At 39.3% G+C, this 20,084-nt stretch overlaps 2 protein-coding genes across 3 annotated transcripts in view; one reads left to right on the forward strand and one right to left on the reverse strand.

Moving 5' to 3' along the window:
• erbin (erbb2 interacting protein) overlaps positions 1–7,622 on the forward strand; it is a 68,801-nt gene extending 61,179 nt beyond the window's left edge. For both annotated transcript variants that reach the window (XM_050052938.1, XM_050052939.1), the window contains 5 exons: positions 1,894–1,947; positions 2,065–2,232; positions 2,444–2,536; positions 3,565–3,639; positions 3,756–7,622. In XM_050052938.1, coding sequence (XP_049908895.1) covers positions 1,894–1,947; positions 2,065–2,232; positions 2,444–2,536; positions 3,565–3,639; positions 3,756–3,863 — 498 coding nt within the window. In that variant the 3' untranslated portion in view covers positions 3,864–7,622. The remainder of the gene's footprint in view (positions 1–1,893; positions 1,948–2,064; positions 2,233–2,443; positions 2,537–3,564; positions 3,640–3,755) is intronic.
• An 8,126-nt stretch (positions 7,623–15,748) lies between these two features.
• Positions 15,749–19,069, reverse strand: LOC126395464 (major histocompatibility complex class I-related gene protein-like). Its single transcript, XM_050052949.1, has 7 exons — positions 18,988–19,069; positions 18,513–18,782; positions 17,812–18,090; positions 17,226–17,528; positions 16,562–16,663; positions 16,285–16,302; positions 15,749–15,856 (listed from the first exon to the last, which is right to left on the reverse strand). Exons 1-7 carry the CDS (start codon positions 19,031–19,033, stop codon positions 15,807–15,809), a joined length of 1,068 nt encoding a protein of 355 aa, XP_049908906.1. The 5' UTR covers positions 19,034–19,069; the 3' UTR covers positions 15,749–15,806.
• Between the last annotated feature and the right edge of the window lie 1,015 nt (positions 19,070–20,084).

Genomic DNA, 20,084 nt, shown 5'->3' on the forward strand with positions numbered 1-20,084 from the left:
CTGATTTCACATGCCCTCAGACCCTTTCTAGTACATATATGTCTTCTCAGAGTGAACATGGATGGATTCTAGTCTGTTGTGTAGCTCCTCTCCTTGAAATGCAGTTGACTTGTTTAAAAGGGGCCTGCTTAGTTTTTGTACCATCATCTAATTGGTTTCAAGGCTTTACTTCTGCCATGATACAATGACAGAAAGACTGATCTATACATCTGGCATCTGACTAAAGTGATCAAGGCTGCCACTTAGCTTTAGCTAATTTAGAAATTAAAGGAATACTTAACCCCAAGTTACCATTTGCGTGAAAGACAGCAAAACTATATCAAAACATCTGTTTTCAAATGCTCCCACAACTCGTGCAGTATAATCCAAGTCTCATTTATCCAGTCATATGCTCAGTACTTCCCAAACAGACGGCCTTTTCTGACAGGGAACTGAACTGAAAGTGAAACAGACTCCATTGACAAAAACAGTAATTTTACCTCACAGAACAAAGGAGCTGCTGAATTACCAGTGCTTCCATCAATTTGTTTGTTTGTGTTATTGTGTGACATGTCTGAATCCAAATTAACCCTGCAAAATACCAACCAAGTCAGGCACTGAATAAGGCATAAATAACTTCCATTTAGTTCATTTAGTTCCCCGTTGGAAAGGGCTGTCTGATTGGGAAGTGCTGAGCAAAAAACTGGATCAATGAGACTTGGATTTTACTGCACAAGTTGTGCGAGCATTTGCGAACAGATGTTTTGATACAGTTTTGCTGTTGTGAAACGCAGACCCCTATGACTTCAGTTCATCAATAATTTTCTCCATTTGGAAATTCTTCATTCACTGTAGAAAAATGTGAGAAAAACCAAGTTTTCTTTTTCAGTTCAATGAACATGGGGTGAGTGACTGATATACAAATGGTACTTTGGGGGTGAAGTGTTCCTTTAATTAAAATTATATTCCTCACAAAATGTTTTGGCCTAGTGGCATAATTATTACCGTCATCTACATCTCATTGTAGTAATAAACAGGAAAGATGTTTCTGTCTTCTGTTAACAGAGACTTATATTTCTAGAGGAACATTTACAGCAGATCTGTATTTCTCTGAATCCAGCTCGCAACAAAAAGTGGCGTCCTAAGCTGTGATGTAACAAGCTTGTTGGAGGAAATTGAGCTTTTTCAGGGCAGGCTCTTCACTGAGAAACCCTACCTTCATTTGAGTCCTAGTTAGTAATCAGATATGTCACATCATATATGGTACAAAACACCCCAATTAAACCTGCCAGGTGCTTTAACATGATAATCATCATCCCGTTGTGCGTATCCTGTGATTGTAATCCATCTCAGCAACCGTGAAATTCTTTTTCTTTTTAACTGCACTTTAAATCCTTATTTTGCTCATTCATAATCTTCACTTCAACTTTCGATCACTTCAGAATCACTTCATATCTTCTCACTTTGTGTGTGTGGGGGTGAAAACTGTGTTTACAAAAGGTAAGTGGTTAGAAGTGTGTGTCTAAGTGATTTAGAAAGTGGGTATTAGAATTTGTAGAGACATAAAGTGCTTGTGCACTATCCAAGACTAAGATGTCTAAGAGTGTTGTGTAACCCCTTCCCTACTTAACATTTAAGATTCACTTCATCTCCAGCAAGCTAATATTCCGAGTTATGTGCTGCTTAGTGTCTGAATAGACACTAAACACAGTTTAATTTCAGTTTTTCATCATTTTAATCAGATGTGTCCCTTTCACCTCCTTCAAAAACAACACATCACTGCCTAATGCCATTACCAGACATGAGAAATGGTTGTCAGTGTCTGTCTGTCTTGATCATTATCCCTTGATGTAAAGTTTCACTGGAGTGAGGTTGGGGCACGCTGTTAATGATCATCACTGTCTTCCCTTTCAGGATGATGTGTTTCCCCAAGGGCAGCAGAGCTACACCATGGACCCCCACAGAAAAGTAGGTTTAATACAAACTTTTAGCTGCACAGTAAAAATGTGGTTGTGAAATATCAAAATTTAAAAAGAATAATAAAAGAAAAGCCTCACTTCATCTCTGTGTGTTTTTGTTTCCCAGGTGCCTTTGATGAACGGTCAGATGGGGCCTTCTGTTCGTCCCCAGGTGAGCCAGTCGTCCATGGCCCGCCATCCTTCCAGGGAGCAGCTCATTGATTACCTGATGCTCAAAGTCTCCCATCAGCCCCAGGGGCCTCCACGCATCCCGCATGACTCACTGCAGCAAGAGGTGATGGATGGTGTTGGTGTGAAGAAAGTGCTTAATAATAAATTTGACTTTGAGGGTATCTTTTATTGGCTAGACTGAAGTTTGATTAAAAGAATAATTTGACACGGGGACCTGAACCGTAACCCTTTCAAGGCTAGTGTTGAAAACTAGTGTAATTAACAGTGAATGATTATGAATAAATGGCTAATGAAAGTATGTGGGTGTGTTTCAGATCCGTGTGAAAGTGGAGAAGAATCCAGAACTGGGTTTCAGTATATCAGGAGGAGTGGGAGGTCGGGGAAATCCCTTTCGTCCAGATGACAATGTAAGTTTATATATTTCATACCATGGTCTGAGTGAATACTCCATTCTGATTGGCTGCTGGGTTTCCATTAAAACTTGTTATAGGACAACTACTAAGAAGTGCAGGTGAAACTCTATGTTCATCGTTGTAAATTAATGCCCTGGCTACATGATAATATCAGCATCTATCTAATGTGAGTAACCAGAGCAACAGGGCAGCAGTCAACGCTCCATTTACAATTTGTTCTAACACTGAAGGCAGTCAGTGCCTCATTGTCTTGACACCACAGACTGTAACACACAAACTGCAGTAGTACACTGGCCCTCTGAACTTACTAATATTTTGTATCACATCAGTGACCATCTCACATCCAATTCGCTATTCAACTCGCTGTTTCATACTGTGGCCAATGAAGTGGCTGATAGCCAGCTAGTCTTGTTGTTAAACATACTGTCAAATTATATTTACTATTTATCAAGTGTACATAATGTTTTTAACCTTGAATGTTGGTTGCATAACGTTAGCTTAGAATCTCCCGTTGATAAGCCGTATCTCAGGTTCATCCTGTTTACTGGAGAATTAATAACGTTTCCACTGCATGAGAACCTTATGGGATGGTAATGATTGTTCCAGGTATTAGGTGTCACCAGGGAAACCGAGCTGTGACTTGTGAAATACTTGGATTTTGACCACAAAACACAAGAAAATCTAAATGAATATTCTTTTTATATTTCTGTTCTTTAGCAAGTGACCATGGTATAAAAACGATAATGCCCTTGGGGGTGTCCATAATCAGGAATTAATGGCCTCTGTGGAGGCAACGGTCCAATTCGCAGCGAGGATGGGTCAGGCCTCCTCATCAGCCAGAAATTCCTGATAATTAACACCTCGTCAGGCATTATCCCACGCTTAATGTGCCATACATAAACAATGTTTAATGTTCCATTTCCTAAGTTGTACTCTGCACCCACTTTAGGACAACACTCAGTATAACTTAGTGGCTTTTAGTTTGTACAATTAATATAATATTTTTCCATATATGATTTCAGGGTATATTTGTGACAAGAGTCCAACCTGAGGGGCCGGCATCTATGATTCTTCAGCCTGGAGATAAAATCATCCAGGTAATCTGCTGTCTGTACAAATATCACACAGCTCTCATCAACATTTTTGTAATTAGTTGAAGGTTTATTGGTAATTTTTCCCCCCATGTTAACCAGAATTCTGTCTGTTCTCACAGGCAAATGGATACAGCTTTGTGAATATCGATCATGGGAATGCAGTGTCCCTCCTGAAGACGTTTCCAAACACTGTGGATTTGACTATCATAAGAGAAACGCAAGCATAGACTCAAGTGAAACTGACCTCTGAAGCGTTTGGAGGGGGGGACACGAGAGGAGAGACAAACAGAGAAATTAATGTTGACTCTCATATTTTTATACACAGAGGAGACTGACCTGTTGATACCTGTTGGGACTATTTATAGTAGAGATCTTCATAGCCTTGATTAAACGGGGAAAACCACTGAATGTAGTGGATCAAAGTGAGACGGCGGCAAACCTCTGCAAGTACGAGTCCTCAAAAGGCCATCACTGTGGTATATATATTTTTATACATAAGAAGCTGAAGATATGACCTGCTCTGATGCAAATAATTACTGTGGTCTCTGTACAGATCATCTTTTGTTTCTGTCCAAAACTCCTTTGTCATGAATTAGGTTTCATTTCTGCAAATTGACATGAACTGACCACTTAGGGACAGAGCTCCCTCTCTTCTGTCATCCAATTTGCCTTTTTTTTTTTTTTTTAAATAAGCGTTTTATTTAAGATGTTGAAACCATATTCTGGTCTGCCGTGCGATCTTATATGGAGGACAATGTTACGTGCTTTTCATGTGGAGACGAATGTAGATCAAGGAGGTGTTTGATTTGTTTTTTGGAGAGATTTTTTTTTCTCTTCTTGGAAGATCGAAGAGTTGAGATGAGGAGATCATCCGCCCCTGCTTCCATAAACCCGTGAACACCCTCCAGCGTACACACACTTCTGTCCTCAGCTCCACTCAGATACCCTCACAGCGACTGCTCTGCTTATCACCTGACCAGACCACTACCTGTGCTGTGTGGAAACAATAGGAGTGAATCACAGCTTCTCAGATGTTGAAGAAATGCAGTCTGCATGTGATCATTTAATGAGACTGGAAAATGTAATATTGGGGGAACTGGGAAAGGAGAAGTGTAGCATGTGTTTGCTCAGCCTTAACCTGTTTTGCCAGTCAGAAGTTCTTCTCTAAAGCAAGAGCGAGTTTGATGTTTTGGGAAATACGCTTCTTTACTTTCAGGAGGAGTGTGACATGAGTAGATTGAAGCAGTGGTAGCTATTGATCTTCTCCAATCTTTTTCCTGCCAGAAAGCAAGTGACTTCCCAAAATGTCAAAACTGTTCCTTTAAGCAGAGAAAAATATGGCGGTTATGCTAGTTAACCAAAGCAAGTTTGGAAATAGTGAACAGAAGGCAAAAGCAGGAGACAACTTATGAAAGAGATTTGAATAAGAACAGGTCAAAGTTTCACTCATGTTTTATTTTTAAAGGGTAACTCCAGTGTTTTTTCACCTGGACCCTACTGTCCCATGTTTTGTGCCATAAGTGATTGTTGGGAACAGCAGTGTTTGACACTGGCCCAGTATTGAGCCAGAGCGGCGGAAAAACAGGCAGCAACAAAGTTTTTGTTTTTGTCATTGACAGGATCAGATTTTTATTGTTAGTGTCTAACAACATTATGGAAATGATGCTCCTCCTGACATAGGCCATGTTTTTTTAAAACCAGAAACAGAATGGCTTTCACCAAACACACCAGACTCTATTTAAATATGCAGTATTTTTATCATCATAAGATAAACTTCATTTAAAGTTGACAGAAACAAAATAATACTCACAAACACCATCTTGTTTCGTCTTTCCACAGTTTTAACAATCGCCAACTCTGTTTGGTTGAAATAAGGGATTAATACACCCAGTTAGATGTGAAAACATGCTGGCTGTATACACGCTAAAATTGCTGTTTATTAAAATGGAGTCTGGTGGGTTTGGTGATAGCGATTTCGAGGCTGTTTCTGTTTAAACAAAAAGGATCTTACTCTTTAACAAAAAGGTCTATCTCTGTAAGGATCCTTTTTATAATGTTGTCAGACACTTAAAATAACAATCTGAGTCTCTCAGTTTTGCAAAACACGCTGCAATGAAGCCACGTCAGTTTACGTCCACTTAAAGTAAACTGACGTGGCTTCATTGCAGCCTGTTTTGCGGCTGCTGCGCTCTCGTTCCCATCAGTCACTTAGACACAAAACCATGGGAAAATAGGGATCAGGGTGAAAAATACTGAAGTTCTCCTTTAACGGCTTCATCTTTCAGGCAGCCATTGGTGAGATGAGTGTTTGTTTTGCAGGGGTTTCAACATCTGTCAGTTTTATTTTTTACATGGGAGAAGACCACAGTTTGCCTTTTATGTCTATAAAAATGTTTTATCATACTTTTTACTCATCACTTTGGAGCAGTTTCTCAATCATTTTTTTTCTTTGCTGTACAGAGAGTAGAGTTGGGAGAGACAAGTTGTCAAGTGCCATAGACCTTGAACTGTTTGAACAGGGGAGGACCTTTGACCCCAGCACCCAAGCAATATTCACATGTTCACAATCTTCTGAGTACGTTTGCAGCATAATGGCTTCAAAGCAATATTTAAAGCCTTTTATTTTCATCCAGAAAAACAACATCAGATAGCATTTTTTAAAAACACAATCTTTTAGTAATCACTGATGATTTTACATGATTTTTATATTGTAAAAGAATCATTTTTTGTAATGAGATAGCACAGGAGATATATACAGCAGTGCTTAAACAGAAAGATTTCTCTGCATTGTGTAGAAGTGAATGTTTGTGTCACTTTGCCTGAGAGCTTTTTATCATTTTGTCGCTTTGATTAACTCCTGATGTTCATTTGTGCAAAATAATCAACTTACACTGTTGGAAAAAACTAAAACAGTCAAAGCTGCATCTCAGAACATTCCTCATGTTTGTCAAAGAACTGTGTCAGAAGGAAAAATGTGATTTTAAAGGCAACATGACGTGACTTCTAATTCTCTGTGCACCTCTGCGTTTATATTCATTCACTGGTAAATGACTCTTCAGTGAGACGTGTTTCCGAAGAAATGGAAATGATAAAATTCACTAAGTAATTTCCCCATAAATTCCAACAATACATTTGTGACCACTGAATTGTTTGTACAATATATAATAGAATTTTATCCTACAGTGTTTCAGCAAATGGCATTCCCTCAACTTGTTTACAGTAGAATGTGTCATCTACTCTTCCCACATGTAGTTAAGATTGACCCATATGTGGCACTGTCCAACCAAAATAAAAACACTGTGGTATTTAACAAAATGAAATATCCCTGTTTAATAATAATAGTCGTACTGTTTAAAGTTAGCTGTTCTAAGTGAAGCATTTACGAACTGAATCTTAAATTGGTACATTTTATTCTCAAGCAGATGACATTGATTATGAGCATTTCCCAAATTTCTCAGAGAACGTAGTATTTTACATGGATGAATTGTTGTGTACATTATTTGTATTAATTTTGTTTTTGATGTCTGTTGACTTTCTAAGAATAGGGAGAAACATTTCTGAGGTAATGGTCACTTTATGTTCATGGCAAAAAAGAACGTATACAGTCTGACATCGTAGACAATCTAGGGAGATAAAACATGTTGTCACATTTTCTTCATTCATGTCAGTTTCTTATGCTCCCGTATTGTTCTTATTTATTTAGCAGTCTTCTGTGGTTTTTAGACCGTACTAATCAAATTGTAAATACTCTTAAAAAAGTGAGAAAAGAATTAATAACGGCATTAGTGACTTGCGATTGTAAAACCAGCAATAAATTGCAATGCAGAGGCACTCGTTTTAATGTATAGCTAGTATTTCTAAGGTTTCTCTGGAAACAGCCACAGTGAGATGATGATTGATATGCATTTATCCAACATTCCAGATTTTGTACATAATGACCTGTTTCTGAAGTAACCTGTGGAAAATAAACTAATGCTCTTTAGAAAGGATCCCTCTGTCTTCATTTCATCCTCTGGGTTCATCTTTTACACCAGTGCAGTGAATGAATAACACAGTACATACAGTGCAAATGGACGGTCCAAGGTACAGGACAATTGTGAGTGTATTCAGGCTGCACTGGTCACAGTATAAGAGATGTATACAGTGGTTAAAGTAGGGGTATAGCACCAGTAAAACCACAATAATGAGCTGCATGTGAACATGTCACGAAACCTGAAAGATTACATGTGTACTGATGTGTGGAATCAGATCAGGAAGTGCAGACGTTATTGTAGCTGAAAACATGTAAATGCTGCAGAGGTTTTTGGAACAGTGCAAACTCTTCCTGCCTGTTTCTTTAACCTGGTGTGTTGTATTTAATCAGTGTAAGACTGCTGAGGGCCTTTTACACACTCAGTACTGCAGGAGGAAGCACTGAGCATCCTGTGTTCATCTGAAACATCCTCTTTTCTCCCACAAGTTAGTTTCCACTAACATGTTGCACAAATATTAAATATTACATTTGAAATTGAGGCAAACTGAGACTAGACTGAATGATGAGAGCATTCTGTCAAGAGCTGAGCATGAGCTAAATTGTCACTGACAGAGGATAAACTGTGGTGGCTGCTGTACCTCTGACGCCACCCTCAGGTCAAACAAAGTAATGTTTCCTTATTTTTTTTATCCTTCCAATATTTTTGTGTGGAATGATCACTACATTCTCACAGCATGGATACAGACTTTTAGTCTTATTGTGGAGGAAGAATCATTTATGTTTGTCTTACACACCCAAAGTAATGCTTAATTACTTAATGAAATATTTACATTACTCAAAACTGTCAACTGTGATTTATATTACAAACATGGCAGCAGAATAAACCATTTAAATGCATCAGAAACCAAATATAAGTATGTGTAAATTCAATAAGTAAATGTCCTGTTACCTTCATAGATTTCTGTTATAAAGGGTGTGTGTGTGTGTGTGTGAGTGGGTGTGTGTGTGTTTGATCTTTTGCAGTAGCTGAAGGCCTCTGTTCACTTCTTCTCCTCTTCCTGAAGTGTTTACAACCTGTCCAATATGTTCATCTTCCTTCTTCCTGATCTTTGACAGTTTCTCAGAACTTTTGAATGTGTCAATGCTTTAAAATGACAAAGTAATCCAGATGACTCAGTGTAGCTGCTTGTTTAAAGAGACTCCTGGTGGTGAAGCTGTTTTAGCAGCATTTTAGCCACTAATACATTTAATGACACCTGCAACTGATTCACTATTTAAAAAGCTTCACATGAACTCAGCATCACTGAAGTTAAAATAAACCTCACAATACATAGTGTCACTTTATATGTCTGAGAGTTGATTTTATTCAATTCAACAGTAAACCAGTGAAGTTTAGAAATGAGTGTGACAGAGTGCTCAGTGGACGGCTGGCATGGCGGCTTTGTGTGGTTTGGTTCACATCCACTCTCAGGAGCCCCTGGACACAAGAGGAGTCTGCCCTGAAACAAGAAACACATCTTTGTGTTATATATGAAGGAAATATAATACAATGTCTGCTGTCAGCATCAAGGTTATTTAACATCCTGTTGTACTGATGGACTGTTAAGTGTGGGCCTGCAGACTGAATCATCTCTAATGTAACATTATTAATCTGTAACAGGTTATTTTAGTGTAGTAAACATTCACAGGCTTCATCTGTCACACTGACTATAATACAATATATGTCAACAAATTAGCTATAAGAAATATCATCAGCATCTGTGGTTGTATTGGTATTTGTGTAATGTTAAGATACTTACTTAGTGGACTGAAACACAGACGACCACTTCTCTCCAGCAGTCATGTTGAGGTAACACTGAATGTGCTGCAGGAACACTGAGTCTGGGTCTTCCTTCTTTGCTGCTTCCTGTGTGAACGTTGGAGCTGCGCATAATCCTGCAGACTGACAGTAAAACAGATAAAATAAGTGATAATATAAAGATAAACAGCTTCATATGTGGCCAGTTTACACAATAACATACATCACTTTATTTATGTTTCTATAAGTCAGAAGCTCAAACTCACCTTTTAGTCCACAGTGAACAGCAGCAGCTCAGGTGGTGGAGAAAGATAAGAGTAAAGTCAAAAATGGCAAGTAAAACAAAAATATCTTAGTAAAATAATTTTTTTTAAAGAAACAAAAAAAGTGAGCTCACACTGACCTTCTTTGTCCACAGTGAACAGCAGCAGCTGAGTAAGAGAGGAAATAAATAATGGTCAGTACGACAAATTATCTTTGAATTATTTAATAAGTTATATATAGATAAACAGGCTCCTGCACATTAATTACATGTCTTTATATTAAATCTTATTCTGAGTCACTTTTTTCTCACTCAGAAATTCATACTCACTTTTTTTTCGTCTGTGGTGCAGAGCAGCAGCTGATATTCAGCTCATCCAGTCGCTCTCTTCAGCTCACCTCCGCCTCTTCGCATCAGACTCCTCCCCGTCGCTGTCGTCTCTGGTCCTCTTCCTGGAGGAGCTGATGCCAGGAACCTCGACCTCCTCGTCAAGTCCAACGACGTCGATCTCAGGCTCCCCGTCCTCTTCAGGTTCCACGTACCTGTTCCTAGCAAGAATAGCCTCAACAACATCATCAATGGGTTCACCATATCGATTAAGATGAGGCTCAGCAGGAGGGACAGCAGGAGCAGCATCAGCAGAAGCAGCCAAAGGATGAGGAGCAGCAGGAGGGTCAGCGTGAGGGAAAGCAGGAGGAAAAGCATGGGGAGCAGCAAAAGGATGGGGAGCAGCACCAGGGAAAGCAAGAGGAGCATAGAGGTAGGGGTAAGGAGCATAGGGATAAGCATAATAAGCAGGGTAGGGAACAGGATAGGGAACAGGGTAGGGAACAGGATAGGGAGCAGGGTAGTATGCAGGGAAAGGTGGGAGGTGCTGCTCACACTCTACATTACCACCCTGAGGCTCAGCCTCCTGAAGCCTGTCCACGACATCCGCCCCGACAGGGACTGGGTCATCGGGGGGGCTCTCAGCAACAGGGCGCACGGTGCTCAGAGGCCACAGGGAGCCAACTGAAGAAAGAAAAAAATATTTTAAAAACGTTACATTCTCCACTTCATAAAACAGACTGAAACATTCACAAGCACTGGAATATAATCAGTATAGACACTCCTTCATAGTTTACATGTGACCCTGTACTCTTAGAGATGTGGAGGTGGTTCAACAGCTTATTAGATGAGATTCAACAATTCAGCTGTTTCACTTTGTCTGTCGATGTTTAACAGATTATCTGTAGAGTATATGTGACAATTCATGAACATACCCACATACTGTCAGAATAACTTTGTTTTCACTCAACCTGTGCAGCATGGGTTGATTGAATAGTTCAAGTTCAACTAAATTACTCTGACAGTATGTAGTAAATTGTCACATTTATTCTTTAGATAAGCAAAACAGATGAATCGTTGAACTTTAACTAATAAGAAATGTTACAAATACTCTATAAACTATCTGTAGACAAACTGTCCAAATAAAGTGTTCCTAGCTTTGCCTCTGAAACACATGTTGTTTCTATAAACCACAATAAAACTAGTATAACAGGAGTCAGAACAGGCCACAGTTTTTTCGTGTTGCATCATACATCGCCAAAATGTTTGAGCGCACAGACCTGTGTGCGCAATGACGCACGCATTTTGAGGAATTTGTGAAAATTAGTTCACTAATGTGATCAATTTTTTTTATTTAAGAGGACCCGACAACATCTCCGGATACATTTCAAGCAGCAACCTCAAGTATCCACACAGAGGAGCGGGCCCTGGTTTGTTTACACCTGCACGTGCTGACGTGCAAACGTTTGCTCCTAAACGTTCCATCGTCTCCATGGCGCACAAGATGAACTCATTTTTGGCATCATTCAAAAACTGGCCCGGTCGCCATCTTTACCTCCGACAAAATATGGACAATTCAATCTCCTCAAACAATATTAACAGTGTTTTCAAATCACTACACAATTATTAACACCTTCCACACCGGACTAANAAAAATTGGCCCGGTCGCCATCTTTACCTCCGACAAAATATGGACAATTCAATCTCCTCAAACAATATTAACAGTGTTTTCAAATCACTACACAATTATTAACACCTTCCACACCGGACTAATATTACTGACTAAGGCCGACTAATATTACATTGACCGTTACACACACAATGATATAATAATATCAGGCTAACAACAACAATAGTAATTAAAGCTGCTAGCAGCGTTGTCGGGACCTCGGCTTCACGCTTTTTCGGCTTCCAGCTCACGTAGATCGGCTTCACGCTTTTTCGGCTTCCAGCTCACGTAGAGATTTTGAAGTATTTGTGAGAGGCAAAATGTTGATAAAACAAGCTATGTCAATAGAATGCAACATCCACATTGAAATGTAATACACTGTCATGATAAAGAAATTATAAAATGTGAACAGCAACATGGTGTTTGTCGTGCTGTTAAGAATTGAAGTGTACCCCGTGTATTGTAAAAGACAAAGGCCTGTTGTGACAGTACTCTTGTTTTGTGTGTAACACATTGTGATGCAAGTACATGAATATATATGTACATAATATAAATTTTAACTGGATAACAATACGGTATGTAATTAACAGTCATGATCATAAATGTAGCAACAGAGTTATCAGCATTAAAGGTTGTAGCAGTATGTGACAGATGGAAAACGGTGGTATATACTGTAGGTGGTGTTTAATTTTTTCAGTAAAATAATGTATAAATCCCTATAGACAGAAAATATCACCTTTCCAAAAACTGTTGTAAAAATATATTAATATTTTTGCCACTTTGAACAAGTCAGTCTTTTAGAACTACTGTAGCGTGAAATATACATATTAAATATTAACTATGTTTTAAGGATTTTAATTGTTTAATGGTTTGTTTCATAGCTCTACTGTTTTTATAGGGGGAAAAAATTGAAATAATTTCCATAAAATACATGTCAAGGAGAATTTAATAGTTGTTATTTGGCCCTGAGCTAGGTCAATGAACTACTTCAGCCTGAAATATACATATGAAATATTAAAATGAAGATTCTGTTGCTTTAATGGCAGGAAGCAGGCTGATGCATCAGTTGTATTGGTCATAGTTACACAGTAATGCATGAGTGAGTTGCATATCCTTGTTTCTGTGGTGGAATGACATATCTCACATGTTTACATACTTCCTGTTTGTGGCAGAGGGAGTTACAGATTGCACTAAGTATACATAATGTTGTATGCATCAAAAAGACAGCATTTAATTTTTCTGTCAATTAAATCAAAAGAAAGGTGTTTGATGAGGCTACTGTGTTGATGAATGTAACATTTCCTCAAAGATGTATATTCTTTCCTGATGTTTGTAACACTGTTATTGACTTGTACTTGAAATGAGGTGATTTACTGCAACCCTCCAGGTCAATCACTTGGGTTCAGAGACATAAAATTGATAAAATAAATGGAAATACTTTTAAGGTCATTTTTAAAGTAATTTAAAACCTCTTGACCTGTTGAAAGCTTGAGTGTACAACAAATGAATGCAATCATTGTCAAACTCAATTTGAAAAATGTAAAGGGTTCTTATGAAGTGGTGTGAGCTTATATTTTGAAAGTTGTAGACATTAGCCATGTGACCTAATTAAACTTTGACATGTGTGACAATCAAACAACACATCCATATTCATTTGAAATCATGTGACCTAGTGGAAGCGTGCTTGATGTCTACTGGCTGCTGTAAGGATATAAGTAACATCAGACAGACACAAATATATACTAGTTAATGTCAGTGGAGAAACTGAGCAGGACTACATGTATTTAATCATGAGTGCTGCAGCACAGTTGTAGCTACAGGTTTGATTCAGATTCTAAATGAGGCAAAATAGTTTGACCTGGAGATCTTGTATATACATGTTTTTGCTATCAGGCATTTATTTAGGAAAATATAGGAATGAGACACATGAGCTGGTCAGTTTGGTCAATGTTATCCCAAACACACACAGCAGGCTTGTGTCTGTCAGAGTGAAGCCATTGTTATGCTAATTACATGCAGTTGAGTGGGCCAGGCAGAAAAGGGGGAGACATTTACAATGTCTAGCTCACAGCTGACACATTTGCTCATGTAACTTTCAGAGGCACTAGCTCATTTCCTGTTAGATAGGTCAGTGGTGTCAATGAGTGATTTGTAGGTCTCGAGTCGACAGAGAAGCCAGTTTTGGTTTGATGTTTCTACACCATTCTTACCGGGCGCGCCACAGCCATTTTAGTGCAAAAATTGTCAAAAGGTTTTGTGACATGTCACCTTTAAGAGGCACTAACTCATTTGTGTCCTTCGGCAGAGGTCTCTAATAAACGCAGCAAAAACAGTAGGTGAGCAGTCCTCGGCTCAGTCCCTAATAATGAGAGTAATAATAACAATTTACAATAATTAAATGCAAATTTTGTACTAAAATTCTCTTTCAATGATTTAAGCAACATTAATAAAAAGGCTAAATTTGACAGGACATTAAAAGATGTCTTACCGGCAAAGGAAGTGATCCACCGCCTGACTCGGGCCAGCAGGTGCTCCATCGCGGGGGGTCCGGACGCCATCTTTCAGCAGGTAGGTACAGCTGGAGTTATCTCTCAGTGTTTTCTTGAGGGTTTTGTAAGGCTCGCAGGTCAACTTGTATCAAGTCTCAGTGCAAAGGGGAGATTTCGGAGATGCGTGCAGCTTTTATATGACCTCGGTAGAATGCCACCGTTCTGTTTCCATGACTTTTACTGACGCACGTGCGTGCGTGTGCGTGAGTGGATGAGAGATATACTGTCATTTAATCTCTATGCGTTTTACGCACAGAAGCATAACAAGCGGCATTAACAGTAACTATTAACACACACTCTCTCTCTGTCTCCCTCTCTCTCTCTCACACACACACACACACACACACACACACACACACACACACACACACAGTCACTAGCCTTTATAAACTCAATATGTCACTGAATAAAAATTAACAGGTCAACAAAATGAATATTGCTCCTGACATCACAATACTGCGTAAAGACAGTAATGTTATATAATAAGTATGACTGCTGGCACAATGTTTATGTTGTGCAAACCATGATTTTAAACCATAAAAGCGATGAATGAGAGACTGTGGACAGAGCAGATTGAAATATTGCTTTCTACATGCTGAACACGTGTATTGATAAAGTATTGGCTTTTTACTGGTGAAGGTCTTATTGTGCTTACTTACAGTAACAAGCACAGTTCCATCAGGAGAGACCAAGTGAATGAAATAAAGATTACTGTTTAATACAGATTGGAGGTGTACAGATTAATAGATGATGTAATGAATATGAATTGATAAAAAGTCTTTGGTGCTTGGACTACCAAGGGAGATGTGCAATGGAGTGGCATCTGAGCAGAGCAAGACAACTGCCCCATGGAGTACAGACACTGGTGGTGGTAGTGGCGGATGACTCTGAGACTGAAGACTGATGAGGCTGATGAATCTGTGAAGACGGTGGTGGTGGTGAGGTCCCTGGGTTCCTCCTGGTGCAGGACAGTGCCTGTCCTCATGTGGCCAGAGTGTGTAGGCAGTTCCTAAATGACAAGGCATTGATGCCATTGACTGGCACTCTCGTTCCCCTGACCTAAATCTAATTGAGCACGTATGGGACATTATGTATCGGGGCATCTGACGCTGCCAAGTACCACCACAGACTGTCCAGGAGCTCACTGAAGCCCTGATCAGTTATGTACCGTGCTTTGAAAGTATCATCCTTTGTCTTCATAATTTTATAATGTAAGTGTCCCAATATAACAAAAAAAAATTGTCATTTGATGTAAAAGTTTTTGAGTATCCGAGCCTTGTGGGCTTTTTTCTCTAAATTACCTCATTTAACTTTAAGGCCCTAAAAACTTATTTCCTCGCTCATCTTGTCGCTATAAGTAATGAAGTAGGTGGAGGTCAAAGGGGAAAAGGCGATGTCACATACACCAATCAGGATAAAGCAACATGAATTAAATCTGATGAAACTACACCCACACAATCCTGACAAAGCAGATAAACTAAGTTTTTTTAATGTGTCATAAACGTGTACATTAAAGTGTAATTGAAGTCACAGCATTTACTGCTCTGCATCCCATTTGAAGTAATTCACAGTGCCCAGGATGTGTCTGCAAATCAGGTCTCTGGATTCAGTTTCTCAGAGAGCTCAGAGCTGTTGTCGGGAGCTGTAAGGAAAAAACATACTGTTATTCCACTTATTACTTAACATACAGTTATTCCACTCATCCTGCACTGAATCACTGTTAATAAACAGCTCTTTTGTACATTCCGTATGTATGATATAGTTCAGATTAGTTTCTCGTCAGGAGCAGGAGGGGACGGCAGATGACTTTGTGGACCAAAAAAACAAGTATTTTACGATTCCAGCCATGTTTGTAGTGACCTAACTGGTCATTTTAAGCCAAAACATGTTGTTTTCCTCACCCCAACAAGGTGGTTTTTATGCCTAAACCTAACCACATGTAAACCACAGCATTGGCACAACATAAAATTGAAAATCTGTGGTTTGCAGAAATGTACAACACCAACATTTATTCTGGTGATTGGTTATTGGAATACCAGATAAAAAGGAATAAAAACAAGTTCTACTCACGACATGGAGGGCATTCAGCTGGAGAGAAGAAGAAGAGACAAATAATTTCAGTTGTCACAGTTTTAAATAACCAGAATAATTTGTCCCACCAAATCTGATCCACTCTGTTACTTGGCTATTACATTTTTCTATCATCATCATCATCATCATCATGCAACAGTCTGTTGGTTGCATCATAATGGAAGTTGAGGACTGTTTCACCCTTTGTGGCTTAAAGTAAAAAAAACCTAAGCGCCCCAAAAATTACATGACAGTATCTTTAAGTCTGGCCTCTCACCTTTCTTCTTTTTGTAAACAGCGAATCCAGTGGCAGCCATGAGGACGACAGCAAGAACAGCCACTGCAGCAGGGATGGTAATGGTCATGTCAGAAGGCTTCTCTGTTGAACAAAAAACAACGATAAGTCTCCGACCATAAAGACAAAGCAGGTTAAAACATCAGAAGTACAGAAGTACATCCATCTATTTATTAATAGCTGCTGTACACATTCATCTAGTTATGAACTAATTACATGTGATGCTGGTTTGTCCTGCAACAGGACGCATGCATTGGTTTGAAAACAAAACAAACTGTACGAAAGAAGCTAAACCAACATGATACCCGACTTCTGTTTGGAGCTCAACTTTTGTGAGTGGCTTTGACACATACATTTGCACCTGTTGGCCAATTTGGAATCATCTTGATGTGCTGACTCTTGATGTAACAGAGCATGAGAGTAAAAAATGGAGGAAGCTATCACATTAGCTATCAATGAAAAGGCAGCGTGCAATAAGTCGTAACTTATTATTTGGTTAGTGACCGAGGTAGGTAGCCTGCTATATGCCCATTTGTTAGCATGGACACAAGAAGCAAACAGTCCCATTCGGCACCAAAGAGGTGAACAATGAATGAGTCATGAACTGCTGCTTTCTCACATCTGTCACTTCTGATCTCAGTCTTACCCCAGTTGGTCCTGATCACTGCTTTGTCCAGTTTGGTGACGATGTCATCCTTCACACCAGAGAGATGAAACACACAGTCGTACCTCCTCCAGTCTTCAGGTGGGACTGATGAAAGGTTCAAGTCAACACTCATCTGGAAGGATCCATCATGGTTGGGGAGGATCTCTCCGTAGTCCACGTCCTCATGAATCTCCTCTCCATCTTTCCTCCAGAACATCATGGCTCTGTCAGGGTAGAAACCTGTAGCGTGGCAGCTGACTGGAGAGGACGGAGACTTCTGGAGGAGAGACACTGAGGGAAGGTCTGCAGAGAGAGTAAGAGAGAGATATAGAGAGAATGGTAGGAGAGGGAGCAAAACAGGGAAAGGGGACAGGCTCAGCTTTGATGGAAAGTGATGTCAGAGGACACAAGAATTAGTCCCTACTGGTTGGTGAGGGCTCAATCAAATCATACTGCCAAGAAAACAGAGGATGGCCCAAAAAAGTAATGTCAACTGGTTGGAGTGTAATAAAATCGCAGTTCAGTCTGAGCAGACTGTATAAACTTTGTTGTGTCCATGAAACTACATCAGGTCATGTGATCCTACCTGTTCTCAGCAGAGAGCTCTTGCCAAAGGCCACATACATCTTCAGCCACTCAGGACAAATTTGTGTGACGTAATTTTCATTGTATTTTATTCTAACTTTTTCAGTATCCCATCTCAGTTTGGTGATGACAGCCTGTGGCTTTGGGGCGATCCATGTCAATGTCTTCAGGTCCAATGATATGAAGTCTTCTCCATTGTAACTGTACTGCAATAAACCATTAACCTCTCCAGTCTCATCGTCCCACTCACAGCCATACAGTCTCTGCAAAATGTGGATACCTGAGAGACAGAAACAGAGACTGTAATTCACAAAGATGATATCACCAGTGAAAAGGTGATCTTAAACATATTGTGGATGGCATGATGTGATCCTCCCAATCTTGAGGTGTGCTCATGATTCAAGAGCAGATACTTAGTGCACTTTATCTTTATACAAATGCTGAAAGTTACAATTGTAGATATTGTCTTATGAACTGGCACATGACTGCCAAGTCAGTGTCATCTTGCATTCTGTGCACACGTTACATAAACAGTGGCACCTGTTAGACACCTGCAGTCACAGATACAGTCCCAGCTCTAAATACCTTCCAGATTCCTTTTATGTGCACATGTACACATGCACAGACTTTGCCAAACAAAAAAACAGGACGCAGTAGATTTTAGCTGTAAAAAGTGACATATAACATAAATAGATACTGTACCTCTGGTTTGGTTGAAGCGCTGCTTTAAACCATACATGGTGGCTTTGAAGAAGTTTGGCTGGCCCTCAGTACACTCTTGGGTGTACCGCTCCAAATGCTCGGGAAAGTTTTGTAAAAGATTTTTCACCCAGTCCTGTTTTGGTTCTACTGTGTTTTTGTTGCTGTCACAGTAACCTATCAGAAGTTCATCAACCACTGCAGCAGCAAGAAACTCTGGGAAGTTTGGGACTCCAGAAGACGCAGTTACGAAAAACATCAGGGAGTGTTTCACTGCAGGACAAACAAGGTTTATACATTCAGTGTGAATAAACACACATCATCATCATCATAAAAAGCACACTCATCTTGAATATGATGGATTCAGTACAGTTAAGTCAAAACATAGTCTTATCAAGTTGGAGTAAAAGTGAGCTACACTGGAACAAAATACAGAGCTGAGTGGAAAGTGATGTAAAGATTTGAAACTGGATCTTACCCGGAGATGAAATGTGACAGAAGAGAAGCAACAAAAGGAACTTCATCTTTTCTTGATTAAGACACGAGGGTTAACAACCAAGCTGGCTCACCTGTTTTGTTTTCTATGCTATTTCCTCTAGGAGGGAGGTGGGGTCTCTGTTCTGATTTAGGATAGGTGGATGATACAGTAGTTGAGAAACCTGTTTCACTCCTTGACTTCAGTCTTGAAAGACTCCTATACATTCTGCAAGTCACCAGATATCACTGTGCTTCTGTGTTTGAAGCCCTGAAGCTTCATAAGGCTTCATGCGCCCATCAATAGTTCAGACTCGACTAAATTAGGGACTGTATGAAATGTATTGAGGTGGGGAGGGGGCTTTCCAGCATTATTAATATTTTCTTTGAACACTCCTTAAAAATGTAATACCCTCCCCAATAACTTAAAACAATATATTTATGACAAAATGACAAAATGGTGAAAGTACAGCCTCTGTACGTTTCAATAAAGAGCTGTTACATACATGGTTATTAAAGCTTTGTGGCTACTGATGGACTTGTGCAGCACAATATTTTCACCCCACCCTGGATTTCCAATAAGAAAATTAAACATGAATTTGATCAGATATTTCTGACATGCTCATTTAGACTTTAACCGGTTCTATGTTGCTTCTTTTCTCCTACAGACCTGGGTTGTAACCAAAGTTTAGAGTGTAGTGAAAGATTAGACTGTGTCTCTAGAAAAGTGTCATCTGACTTTGTCAGAGATTGTGTAGCCTAATAAAGTTTAAAATCTTACATCTGTGTCACAAGTTTTAACACTTACTTGCTCTGACAGAAACAGAAAGCACCCCACAGAAATTAATGCATCATAGATTGTAGAGTAATTTTATTTGACAATAATGATCCTTAAACAAAACTATTACAGATTATTAGGCTATCAACACATATTTTAACATGCTGAGTGTTGGTTGAGAATCTGGAGAAACCATTAGCACACTTTGAGAGAAATATACAAAGACGTTGTTTTTACCTTTTTATTGGGGTGGCAGTAGATTTTTCCAGTAAAACCTCGGCAGATAAGAACCAAACTATATGTCTAGGGTACAAATAGAGGGA

The sequence above is a fragment of the Epinephelus moara genome, chromosome 9 (genome assembly GCF_006386435.1).
Source record: "Epinephelus moara isolate mb chromosome 9, YSFRI_EMoa_1.0, whole genome shotgun sequence".
Taxonomy (NCBI): Eukaryota; Metazoa; Chordata; class Actinopteri; order Perciformes; family Serranidae; genus Epinephelus; species Epinephelus moara.